At 51.0% G+C, this 12942-nt stretch overlaps 1 protein-coding gene across 1 annotated transcript in view; it reads right to left on the bottom strand.

Annotated features, from left to right (window-relative positions):
- The window catches only part of SH3PXD2B (SH3 and PX domains 2B), a 100269-nt gene extending 92710 nt beyond the window's left edge, over nt 1–7559 (bottom strand). The window contains exon 1 of the mRNA XM_047072920.1: nt 7485–7559. Within this exon, the coding sequence (XP_046928876.1) occupies nt 7485–7559 (75 nt within the window). The remainder of the gene's footprint in view (nt 1–7484) is intronic.
- Nucleotides 7560–12942: the final 5383 nt, after the last annotated feature.

The raw sequence follows: 12942 nt of genomic DNA, 5'->3' as shown, positions 1-12942 counted from the left end.
GTAGGTGGCGGAGCAGGGACTTGAACGCAGGCTTTCTGGTGTACTTTCTCTGCTCACCAGAAGCGCGGAATGACACAGGTTCAAAGTCTGAACTAAAGTGACATGTAAATAATCTGAAGATATGAGAGCCCCACCCGCCTTGACCTTGAGACAGCTGCAGGAGCCCAGAGTATAATCAGCAGGCTGATATCTTCTGCTGAGATGCCCTATCTAGCTCCTTGCATCTGTGGGCCAGACAGAGCAGGATGGGGCAATGCAACTGATAAGGTCCACTATTTTTCAATCAGAAGAAAGCAACAGCCATTGAAAACAAAAGCCTACCTAGGGGTGCCTGGGTGGCTCACTCGGTGCAGTGTCGACTCTTGGTTTGTACTCAGGTCATGATCTTGCGGTTTGTGAGTTTGAGCCCCGCGTAGGGCTCTGTGTTTGACAGTGCAGAGCCTGACTGGGATTCTCTCTCTCTCTCTCTCTCTCTCTCTCTCTCTCTCTCTCTCTCCCCTTCCCTGCTCTTGCTTTCTCTCTCTCTCTCAAAATAAATAAATTTAAAAACAAAAAAAAAAGCCGACCTGAGGGGTCTTAATGTCTACTTCTTTGTGACCCACATAGGGCGCATGACAAGAACCCACCTACAGAGTAGATAGGAAGGCTCAGCCTTGCTCAAGGGCCTATGCCAGTGGCCGTAGGGTGTCCAGCCTGGGGTTGGCACCCTAGAAATGCCTCTTGAATGAAAGAGCATGGAGAACCTGTAGCCTGGCCTCACAGCAGCAGGTAGGAAAGCGGCACAGATTTGGATCATGGCCATTATTACTGTCAATATTATTTTTCATGACTACTATGATTGATTAAGCGCCTCTTATACATGATGCATCAGACTGAATATTGCGTGACACGAGTGAATCTTCATAACTGCCCACACTTTAGGTAAGGACTATTACCACCCTGGCTCCCTTTTTACATACCCTCAGAGAGCTCTTCTAACTCAGAAGTGGTTGGAGAGGACTCAAAGCTAGGTCTTCTTGGGGTGCCTGGGTGGCTCAGTTGGTTAAGTGACTGACTCCGGCTTAGGTCATCTCGTGGTTGGTGAATTCCAGCCCGACATCAGGCTGTCTGCTGTCAGCACAGAGCCTGCTTCGGATCCCCTGTCTCCCTCTGTCTCTCCCCCGCTCTGCCCCCCAATATAAACAAACATTAAAAAAAAAAAAAAAACCTTGGTCTTTTCATAATGAAAGAAATGTGCTAGTCACTGGCATTTATCTCTCCCGGCAGAAGGCACGGAGTATAGATAGAGTCCATACATTATCAAAAACAGCACACAACAGGGGCGCCTGGGTGGCGCAGTCGGTTAAGCCTCCGACTTCAGCCAGGTCACGATCTCGCGGTCCATGAGTTCGAGCCCCGCGTCAGGCTCTGGGCTGATGGCTCAGAGCCTGGAGCCTGTTTCCCATTCTGTGTCTCCCTCTCTCTCTGCCCCTCCCCCGTTCATGCTCTGTCTCTCTCTGTCCCAAAAATAAATAAACGTTGAAAAAAAAACAAAAAAACAAAAAACAGCACACAACAGTCTTAGGAGGACGACACTGTACTCATTCTACAGATGCAGAAACTAAGGCTGGGGGCGGAGTCAGCCAAGGCCATGTTCATCTCTAACACCCAAGTTCTTTCCACTCAAGTTCGCTGCCCTGTCCTGCACGTTTCTGCAAAAAAAGGGGGTGCCAGGTAACTAGTAGCTGGAAACTGAATGCAGCTAATGCAGATTCACAATTTGTTCCAGACCACCAAGCTCAGCACCCAGAGGCTTCCTACAGGCTGAGCTGAGATTGCCAGTAATACCTAAGAAGGGCGTGATCAGCAGCTCCGAATAGTGACCCCTGGGCTCTAGGGGCCTGGCAAAGAGAGAAAGGTTTCAAGACTGGGGGCACAGGGTCTGCCACCTCATCACTCCAGGGGCACAATCAACCCAGAGCTTCCTGGGGTGAGAATGTTTAGGGCTGGCGGCCGCCTGAGGGAGCAGTGAGATGGGGGGAAGGGCAGGGTGGAGAAACTGGGGTCCAGAAGCCAGGTGACACACCCGACATCACTTGGCTTAGGGGTGGGATCACACAGTTGCCACCTCTCCTAGACCACGTACATATCTGGCTCAATCCCCATGCTGCCACTCCTCGCTGTGTGACCTTAGTTAGGTGCACGCCCTCCCTTCCAGTCTCAAGGGGAGAATGGGAACCCTTAATGTAATAACTACCTGAAGGATTAGGATCTTGACTGTATAAATAAATCGTACCAATTAACAGAAGACAAATAACTCAATATACTGAGAAAGGAGCAAAAGATAAAACAGGCAATTCACAGAAGAGGACACTCAAATGGCCGACAAAGGTGTGAAAAGATGCTCAACCTTACCAGCAAGCAGGGAAAAATCCAAACACACACCAACCGTTGGATACTATTCTGCACCCAGCAGCTTGGCAAAAACTAAAAAGGCTGACAATTTAGGGTGTGAGCTAGGACACGCAGCAAAGGGTTGCACAGACACTGCTCTGGGGGCATCTAAATGTAAAGGCTGAAAGTGTACAAACCCCCTGACCCAGCAACTCCACCATGTGCAGGAAGCAGCCACACAGATCTGAACTGCTGGGGACACCCTAAAAGACCCCGCCAGGAGCTAGAATAAATAGTGGTATATTCAAATGGAATATTAAAAAAAATGTTTTTATTACATTTATTTATTTTTGAGAGGCAGAGAGAGACAGAGCACGAGAGGGGGAGCGGCAGAATCAGAAGCGGGCTCCAGGCTCTGAGCTGTCAGCACAGAGCCCGACGCGGGGCTCGAACCCACAAACCACGAGATCATGACCTGAGCCAAAGTCGGACGCTTAACCGGCTGAGCCACCAGGCGCCCCTCAAGTGGAATATTAAATAGTAGTTAAAATGAAACTGGGGACACGTGCGTCAGCATAGATCTTGAAAGGGCGATGTTTTTATGTAGTTTTAAAACACTCAATGCAAGATTTGGGGCAGTTAAAAAGGTAAAAAATGTTAAAAGGGGCATAAGGGCTGGGGTGGGAAGGGGACTGACTGCAGACCAGTCCAAGGGATCTTTTTGGGGTTGATGCAAATGTTAAAAAACTGGATTGTAGTGGTGGTCTCACAGCTCTGTAAATTTACTAAAATAATCAGCAAACATACGCTTAAAATGAGTGAATTTTATGGCATGTAAATTATACCTCAATAAAGCTGCTAGAGAAAGAAAATCCTATCTAATAGACCGAATGTTCTATTTTTTTTTTTTTTTAAAGCAAATGGGAATGACAAACATCAAACACCAAATGCAGGACACTGGTTCACTTGGGTGGGGGAGGGGGTTGGCGTGAGCTGGGGAGGGTACACAAGGGGCTTTGCATCTGCCATGTTTTATTTCTCAACAAACAAAATTAATGATCTGAAATATGGCAAGATATGAAGTTCTGACAGAGCTGGATGGTGGATAGATACTTTCTGTATTCGTATATTTGAAACAGTAGATTAATATAATGAAAAAGTACCTATTGTATTATTATTAGTTTTTAAGTATGCTCCATGCCCAATGTGGGGCTTGAACTCATGACCCTGAGATCAAGAGTCAGATGCTCCACCAACGGAGACATCCTGGTGCCCCCAAGAGTACCTATTTTAAAGGACTGTTATGATGACTAATTATATAGAGAGCTTAACCCAGTGCCTGATCCACCACGACTGATCATATTTCAGCTGTTGTGATTACTGCTGTTGTAACGACTACTACCGTCTTGCTCCTCTTAACATCTCAAGATCTCGATTAGGCAAGCCAGCATCTCCTAGCTCCTGCAGACAGCACTGTCTTCTGAACCCAAGGCTTCTACACATCCCGCTCCAGTGCAGGAAATGGGGTGATCCAAATAAAACCTGCAAAACGTACAGGGAGCACTTCCTCCTCCCCTCAAGTCAGAAAGAAGACAACCTAGCCGGGAAGGGTCTCCCCAGGGTATCGCGCTTGAAAGCCCCCTTTCCATTCATTCAGAAAGCCCTGGGTTCCGGGGCAGGAAAGGTGGCAGCACAAAAATGGAGCAGCTCTCTAAGCCTTTCTCTCTCCCTGCCTCTGACAGAGGGTGGTGGCTCCGGGAGATACTCTCCAAATAATCCTATCCTTATTATCAATATTATCACCAACAAAACCCCCTCTCCAACTGTTAGGCTCTCAGAGGCCCCGGGAGCTTCTGCCCCTGCATTCTCCAGACCTCCTGACCTGTGGCTCTGCCCTTGGGCCCACTGATGATGTCTGTGCCCACAAGCGAAGGAGGCTGGGGCTGGGCAGAGACAGGATGTCACCCTGATCATGGAGATCTGCCCTTTCAGGTGGAACAGGGGGCCCAGCCCTGAGCTCAGATGCAGTTTCTCTATGACATCTACAGTCCCCGTGACCTGTTCCTTCCAAAGCAACTGAGGGATGAACAGGTGGTAGGCAAGGTAACTGCAAATGGGGAGGAGGGGGTGGAAAATTACGGGGCATGGCTAACGGAACTCTCCATAACTGATACGTATATTCTAACACAATGGTTGGGGCAGGGGGTTGGGGGGAACCATGGGAGACATGTCCTGGGACGTTTTTGGTTGTCACAATTTGGGAGGGGGAAGCCAGAGAGGATTCTAAACATTCTACAGTGCTCAGGACAGCCCTTGGCAACAAGAATGATCTGGCTCAACGTGGCAACAGGGTTGAGGTGAGAAATTCGGTCCTAGGGGGAAGCAGCAGTATTTACAGCTTGCAGATTACAGAAGCTGGAGCTCAGAGAGAGAAACTGAGCAGCCTAAGGTCACACAGCAGAGTTCAGGACTGTCCAACTTCCCTTCTCATGCTTTCCCTCCAGGGTGGCTGGGCCAGGTTCTGAGAGGAGGGTACCAAATGGGATGAGAGTCTAGGCCTATGCCAATAGGCGCCTCCACACTCTTCCAGAGTGGTGGGGTGGATGTGTTTTGAGAACAGGAGGGGGGAGGCACTGGCAGTTTCTGGTGGGTTCAGGTCCCCTGCCATCATGGCATGAAATCTGCCCTGTTCCTGTAGATAACTCAGGCTTCAGTTCAACCCATCGCCCCATGTCATCTGACGAACCCAAAAGGCTGGATCCAAGGGAGGGGGCCCCCTTGAGTCACAAGAGTGACTAAACCCACATGCAGAAAAACAAGTTTTTGGTGAAATCCCTCCACATGTGACCTCGGCACACTCCCAATCAGGGTGACATGGACACCATGGAGCAGGGAGGCAGGCTTCTAACAGTGATGGCAAGCCAGCCCTGGTGTCACGTGGTCCCTCCCCCGAGGAAGTGGGCACCATCACCCCCCAGGTACAGATGAGAAAACTGAGGCTCAGAAGCCGCACAGCTATCAAGTTGAGGCCACAATGTGAACCCAAATCCATACTGTAACTTGTCTCAAAGGACCCCGAAAAAAGGGATGGAAAAGCAAGCAAGATGCCCCCTAAAGCGGCCGAACCTTCAAACAGCTGGCGGATATGGATCCGACTAAGCAGGGAATGAAAAGCCGCAGGACGATCACAAATGATGGCAGACTTCTTGGTTCTTAAGGGGACTTTGCTTCAGGAAACTATGAAGGTATGGGATCTAGAAAGTGCTGTAGTGGTCAGGTGAAACACCACCTTTCGATGTCCAACAGACGTGGACTGACATCCTTGCTCTGCCTGTGACTGTGACCTCAGGCAGAAGACCTCACCTTTCTGAGCCTTAGTTTCCTCACCCGTCAAATGGGCTCAAGAACCTCTGCCTCATGTGGTGTGCCCCGGGAGCGGACAGGAGAGAGTTAGTGGATGATGATGCCCACTTCGTGGTGACTGTATCTATTCTGGTTTTGCCAGCTCACAGATTGGGTGGGAGGCAGCATGGAGAATTTTAGACTTCCTCTTGTTGCCATGTTGGTGAAAACTGTCTTCATACCAAAAAGGCAACTCAGTTACACACTCAACAAGCTCAAACAAGAAACCACGATTTGGCAGTATTTGAAACAGTTGACAAAAAAAAAAAAAAAAAAAAAGAAGAAGAAGAAAAAAAAGACAATTTAGCTCAGCTCTGGAATCAAGGGAAACTTCACTCTATTTAAGGATGCCACAGGTCCAGGAAATTGCTTCCCACAGCCTGGCTAAGGGCTGAATAACTGGCTGCCCAGCCAATAACAATACGGACTCACACAGCACACCCTTTCTCGTGGAGAGTGCAGAGTGGATTCCGGCTATCTCCTTTCAGGATTTTATAAGCTATTCACGGAGGGCATATAGATCTGCTCTGTAAGAATGAGCCTCTTAAGAAAATAGATCCAGAGAAGACTTGCAGGGAGGCCAAGGAGCTGAATTTAGCCAGCCAACGCCCTTTGCTATTCATTGTTCTACACTTCTTTGTTAGGATTTTTTCCCTCCCTCTTGCTTTTTTCCTTCCTGGTTAACTTCTCTGCAGCTAGGCGCTGCCACTGCCCCCTTCTCACCACCAGAGACACCAGAGCCCCCTTCCCTCCAGTAAGGGAGGCCTCCCCAAGGCCTCACCTGGGCCCAACATCCCACAGACCCATTATACCTCCACCCAAAACCTCTGAGGTGATCCCATGGCCCCTGAACCCAGATTCAGCTCCTAGATTGCTGCAGAATCCGGTTCCCATGTGGGGGTCACCGCCTGCCCTGGCACACCTTCCAGAGGCAGGGAAGGCCTGAATGCAGCTCCATGTTCTAGAACCTGCAGCTTCTTGGAGCCTCAGCCTTCCCATCTGCACAATGAGGTTACTGGCCCATTTTCTCAAGTCCTCACTAGCTCTAAACAAGATTCTCATTTTACAGAGGGAGGTACCAGGAGAAAACTTTCGCACATTTTTTAACAGAAGTTACTGGAGAAAAAGGGCAGAGACTTTTTTTTTTTTTTTTAAACCTTTTCACGGTGCAGGCACTCAAAGGATCCATTCTCAGAGATCGCTCAGGCTGGCTGGATGCTCCAAAAGGACGGAGCCAAACTTGGCGATCCCTAGAGGGGCTACCTGTGGCTAAGACACTGCGGGTCTGAGCGCCTCTGGACAAGGAGGAACAGGGCGGGCGGCCCGAGAACAGGAGCTTCTATCTGTGTCTCTCTCTTTCCCCCTCCCCCTCTTTCTGTCTCTCTGTCCCCTACACTGCCTGGGCCAGACTTTTCCACAGATGGGCAGGACGGAGTGGGGGGCCGAGGAGAAGACAGTTAAGGGGGAGACGAGCGGCGGAGGGGCGAGGCGGGAGGACGGGAAGGAGGGGAGGAGAACCGGGCAAAAGAGAGGAGGGGGAGGGGGAGGAGCTGGAGAGACCCGGGCTCGAAGCAGCAGGGCCGAGGAGGGGAAAGAAGGAGAGGGTGGGGAGAGAGCAGACGGTTCGGAAGTTTTCAGAGCCGGGGGGCTCTCGGTCGCCCCCGGCGGGGCACGGGCTCGAGGGGGCGTGGGGACCGCGCGGCACTCACATAATGCTTGTTGGGCACCCGCCGCTTCTGCACGTCCAGCACCTTCACCTCCACGATGCTGCGCCGCGGCGGCATGGCCGTCCTCCGCGGGGCCGAGCGCGGGTGCGGGGGGCGCGGGTGCGGGGGGCGCGCCGCCGCGGGCTGCGAGCGGGGTGCCGAGCGCTATCCGAAGCCCGGGCCGAGCACGAGCCGCCGCCGCCGCCGCCGCCCTTCGCTCCGCGCGCCCTCGGGCCCGGCCGGCCGCCGCCGCCCGCCCCCGGCCCGCCCCCGGCCCGCCCCCCGCGCCGCCGCCCCGCCCCCCTTAAAGGGCCCTGCCCCGCTCCCGCCCCCGGCGCGCGGACCCGGCTGGCCCACGTCCGGCCTCCGCCGCGCCTTTGTCCCGGCGCCCTGCCCCGGCGGCCGGGGGAGGGGACGGGCGGGCACCCGCCGTCCAGTCACTCACTGGCTCATTCCCGCACGCGCTCGCTCGGGAGTCGCGGTCCAGCGCCGGATCCGAGGGCCTGGCTCCCGGGTTCGAATTCCGACTCTGCCGCTGTCTATTCTGTGGCCTTGGGCGAGTTGCTTCTCCTCTCCGGGTTCAGTTTCTCCATCTGTAAAATGGGCCTGGTACGACTGCCCACCATCCAGGGCTGAGCTCCCCGCGTGAAGATGCACGTGAGGCTGTCGGCAATGTCTGGCCAGGGTATAAAAGTTGGCAGTTTTAAACCCAGACCCGAGCCTCGGAGATTCAGGGAGTAAAATGGCAACAAAAACAAGTGCAGTATAATTGAAAGAGTGGCAGAACAGCGTAGGGTGGTCAGCGAGTGAGGGGCAGTTGGGTGCTTGGTAACAGAGGCCATTGAGTCCCAAATGTGGGGCACTTCTTCCATGCCAGATGCAGAACCTTCTTTCTGCTTTTCCGAAATGTTCTCTTTGAATCCTCAAGACAACTCCGGGAGGAAAAGATGGTTGACCCGTATTACAGAGGTGACTGAGAACAGCCTGCGGACTCACGGAATGGTGGAAGGAACCCATCACTATCTGGCTCTAGGCATATTTCACAAGCTAAGGGTGGCTGGGGCTGTTCCACATTTCTTCATCCAGTGCCTCCTAGCCCTGGCTTGGCTCAGAGTCATATTCAGATGTTGGCTGAACAAATGTCTGAATGAATGTACACATCGATGCATGGATGGGAGCCTGGCCAATGCTGTCACACTAGTAAGCGGGGGCTCTTTCCAACAAACTGCGTAACTCCCCTCCGGGCCTGAAAGAGCCCAGGGCTCCTTCCCACCCTAGATCTGAGGTCAGCCTTTGAAAGATGGTGAGGGTCATCCTGGGGAGGATGCTTCTCTGCAGCCCTGGCCAGGTTCCTGGATGGTTTGGTGCTGATTCATTTTGGATTCACCCCTCCATTTGCCCCTCCCACTTCCTTGCCAGGTTTTGCCACCCTGCCCTGGCCCTAGAGGATGGCCTGTTAGGATTTCAGGGACAGGCTCCCTGTCCTCAGCTTCCTCTTGGGCTTGGCCAATGGGAGGCCCTGGCAGCAGTTTGAGGGCAGAAGAAGAGAGAGGTCTAGGTATTAATTTCCTGAGTTCTCTTTTGTCCTGCAGGGTTGTGCCTCCAAGGTGGCCTTCCACATACCTTTTCCCTGAGGGTTCCTGGGGCCACTTTTTCCACTAAACATGTTAACAGTCCTGTCCCCTTTTGGTTCCCCAAGTCCTGCCACACCTTTGCAAGGGGACTTTTCAGTAAACTTCCCCTGGTGGCCCTGTTTGAGGGTGGCATCTGTTTCATGCCAGGACCCTCACTGATACCGTTTCTGTAAGGCACATTCTTCTGAAGCACAGTTGCAAGTCGGATTACTTGGAAATGTCCAGTATGTCGAAGGCCTGGCTTTTCTGTTCCTTTTACCTCATCCTGTGAATAAGCCCGGCCTTCCTAATAAGGCAGAACCACAGAACGCAGACGCTAGAGGAAATCTGTGAATCAGCCAGCTTCCTTGGTTTTCCCAGAAAGGCGATGAGACCTGGCCCTAATTGTGTGCTGAGTGGCAAAGTTGGGTCCTCAGCCCGCCTGTGCTCACCTCTTCTGTGGTGGCAGGAATGGCCTGGAAAGACAAACTTTCTTCTCACCTGCCCGTAGCAGAAGAGGCAATACCTGTATCTTTCCGTACCCTTCCTTTGTCTTCCATTTTCTTCTTTTTTATTGTAGTGAAATATACACAATATAAAATTTACCATTTAAAAAAAAATTTTTTTAACACTTATTTATTTTTGAGACAGAGAGAGACAGAGCATGAACAGGGGAGGGTCAGAGAGAGAGGGAGACACAGAATCCGAAACAGGCTCCAGGCTCCGAGCTGTCAGCACAGAGCCCGACGCGGGGCTCGAACTCACGGACCGCGAGATCATGACCTGAGCCGAAGTCGGCCGCTTAACCGACTGAGCCACCCAGGCACCCCTAAAATTGACCATTTTAACCCTTGGTAAGCATACAGTTCTGTGACATTAAGTACATTCACATCATTGTGCAACCGTCACCAACAACCATCGCTAGGACTTTTTTGATCTTCCCAAATTGAAACTCTGTACCCTTTAAGCAATAACTCTCCATTCCTCCTTGCCCAGCCCCTGGCAACCACCATTTACCTAGTGTGTGACCTTGGCAAGGCACGCCACCTCTCTGTACTCTATCTCCTGATCTATAATTTGGGATAAGAATAGCCACTGACCTCATTGGCTTGTTCTGTAGTCTAAATGAGATAATGCATGTCAAGTACATGTATTTTTGTTATTTTGCTATTCGCTGATCTGAGATAGCTAAATATCTCCCTTTAAGTGCATCCAAATCGCAAACCTAATTTTAATCCCAACTGCCATGAATTACATCTACTCTTTCCTAGTCTTTTTTTTTTAATTTTAATGTTTATTTATTTTTGAGAGAGAGAGACAGGGTGTGAGTGGGGGAGCGGCAGAGAGAGAGGGAGACACAGAATCCGAAGCAGACTCCAGGTTTGAGCTGTCAGCACAGAGCCAGATGCAAGGCTCGAACTCGTAAACCTCGAGATCATGACCTGAGCCGAAGTGAGATGCTCAACTGACTAAGCCACCCAGGTGCCCCCTTTAAAAAGTTTTTTTAAATGTGTATAGGGAAGGAACAGAGAGAGGGAGACATGGAATCCTAAGCAGGCTCCACGCTCTGAGCTGTCAGCACAGAGCCTGGCACAGGGCTCGAACTCACAGACCACAAGACCATGACCTGAGCCGAAGTCAGATGCTTAACCAACTGAGCCACCCAGGTGCCCCTGCTCTTTCCTAGTCTTGACTCTCTTTTTAGCCCCTGATTTTGTGTCCAGCCTCATCTCCCACCAGCTGCCTCCCTGTTCCCCCAAATAGAAATGACTTGTGATCTCCAGAAGGAAATATATTTTTGGTTTTTCCTACCTGCATACCTAAGGGTAAGCGATTCATTTCCCCACCCTGTCTGTCAGTGACTTCTTATTCAGCCTTTAAAGCCCAGGTGGGATGTCACTTCCTCCAGGAAGCCCTGCATCCCAGATATGTAATTGTTTCCCCAACACCCATCCCCCGCAGCTATCACTGTCCCTTGTCATAGCCATTATTTCCTTCTTATAGATCTGATTCCTTTGCCATACTCTGAGCCCCCAAGGAGCTGAAATGGGTCCCATTTGTCTCAGATCCCCCAGCATCTGGCACAAACTAGCACTGAGAGGCCCCTGAGGAAATGCCTGTGGGATGAATGAATCTATCTCCATCTCCTTAATGCTAACCTAACTCCTCTCCAGGGTTGGGCTGGCTTTTGTCCTTACCTGTTCCCCAGAGACCTCTTCACACCAAGCTTCACTGTATCCACACTCCTGGGAACACTGGCATTTTTCCTGATTGGGATGTGAGGAGACCAGGGCAGAGAAAAAGGTAAATTTGTTGCCTTAGCTGACTTCATTCTTCTAAATTTCTGTTCTAGAAGCGCATTTTGCAAGCTCAAGAGCTGTAGACCGTAGAAAATCAACGCTGAAGCCAACAGACCGCAGAATTCCATATGGCAGGCTCACTTGAGAGGAGGGCTATACATTCGAGGGGCATTGAGCCCATCAGGCTGAATGAGGCCTCTGGTCATTTGGTGATTTTTGATGTCTGCCTGACTGTCAGGCTTCACTGCTCCCAAATCCCAAGTCCCCAAGACAGACGGCTAGGCCCAGGGAACTGAGGCTCCGCTCCTTTTCTTCCTCTGTCCATCAACTGTCTGAGATGGAATCAGACCTCTCTCTTTCCAGAACAGAGGCGGGGGACTGGAAAAGAGGTTCTTTCCCTCCAAGACTGGCACAGCAAGATGCTCATAGCTAAGCCTACAAGTGCTCAGTGGCCAGGCACACGTGGTCCTGTGGAACGGATTACGGGCTGGGAAGGAAGTGGGCTTTAAAGCAAAGTTCCAGGTGCCCAGGCGGCAGGGCAGAGCCTTGGATGTGGGGGAGGAGCTTGAGTGAAGTTACATTTCAGCGGCTGGAAGGAGGAGAGCACAGATTCCTCCTATCTTCTTCCTTTTCCTGGCTGCCATAATCATCTTCCTTCTGAAGGAAAGCACTGTCCCCGCCACCCCCTGCTGCTCAGAAACCTTCACTGGCCTCACCGCCCCCGCTCCCCTGCTCAAGGTGTTCATGTGCTGTAGATTGGCATTCAAGGCCTCCATGACCTGGACCCTTCAGTACTGCTTTCATCTCTTCCTACTTTGTGTCTATAAATTGCACCTGTTTCTGTCTGTTCCTTACTTTGTAAAGGGATGTGCATGTGTCTTGTAATGTGTCTTTTACTGAGCACCTACCAGGTGCTATGTACAGCCGCAGACATTCTATGCGCATTCCTCTATCCAATTCGTCCAGGAAACCTGCGGTGTGTTATTTTTCCCATTTTCAAGTGAGAAAAGCAAAGTTCAGACAAGTTGCCCAGGGGTCCTAGCACAGAAAAGTGGTGAAGCTGAGCTTTAAGCTCAGATCTACTGGGTGCGTGAGCCATGTTTTTTTCTGGAAGCAAGACCCCACTTGAGGATAAGACTGATGTTTCCTTTTCTTTAAATGTTTCTTTATTTATTTGGAGAGACAGAGAGAAAGAGAAAGCATGCACATGCGAGGGTGGAGCAGAGAGAGAGTGAGAGAGAGAGAGAGAGAGAATCCTAAGCAGACTCCTCACTGTCAGCACAGAGACTGACACGGGGCTTCATCTCATGAACTGTGAGATCATGACCTGAGCTGAAATCAGGAGTCGGACGCTCAACCGACTGAGCCATCCAGGAGCCCCAGGACTGATGTTTTCTTAATGTTTGTATCCACTCGTCTTCATTAAGTAGATATCTTTCTGCTACAGACTGAATGTTTGTGTCCCCATATCCACGTTGAAATCTAATTCCCAAATTGATATAATCTGGAGGTAGGGGTCTCTAGGAGGTGATTAGTTCACAATAGTGG

Source organism: Lynx rufus, unplaced genomic scaffold, assembly GCF_022079265.1.
Source record: "Lynx rufus isolate CCGP_SWC_20201006 ecotype Redwood Valley unplaced genomic scaffold, mLynRuf1.p SCAF_1, whole genome shotgun sequence".
Classification (NCBI taxonomy): Eukaryota; Metazoa; Chordata; class Mammalia; order Carnivora; family Felidae; genus Lynx; species Lynx rufus.
Note: the sequence above shows the minus strand (reverse complement) of the source record. Positions and strands in the feature narration are given on the sequence as shown.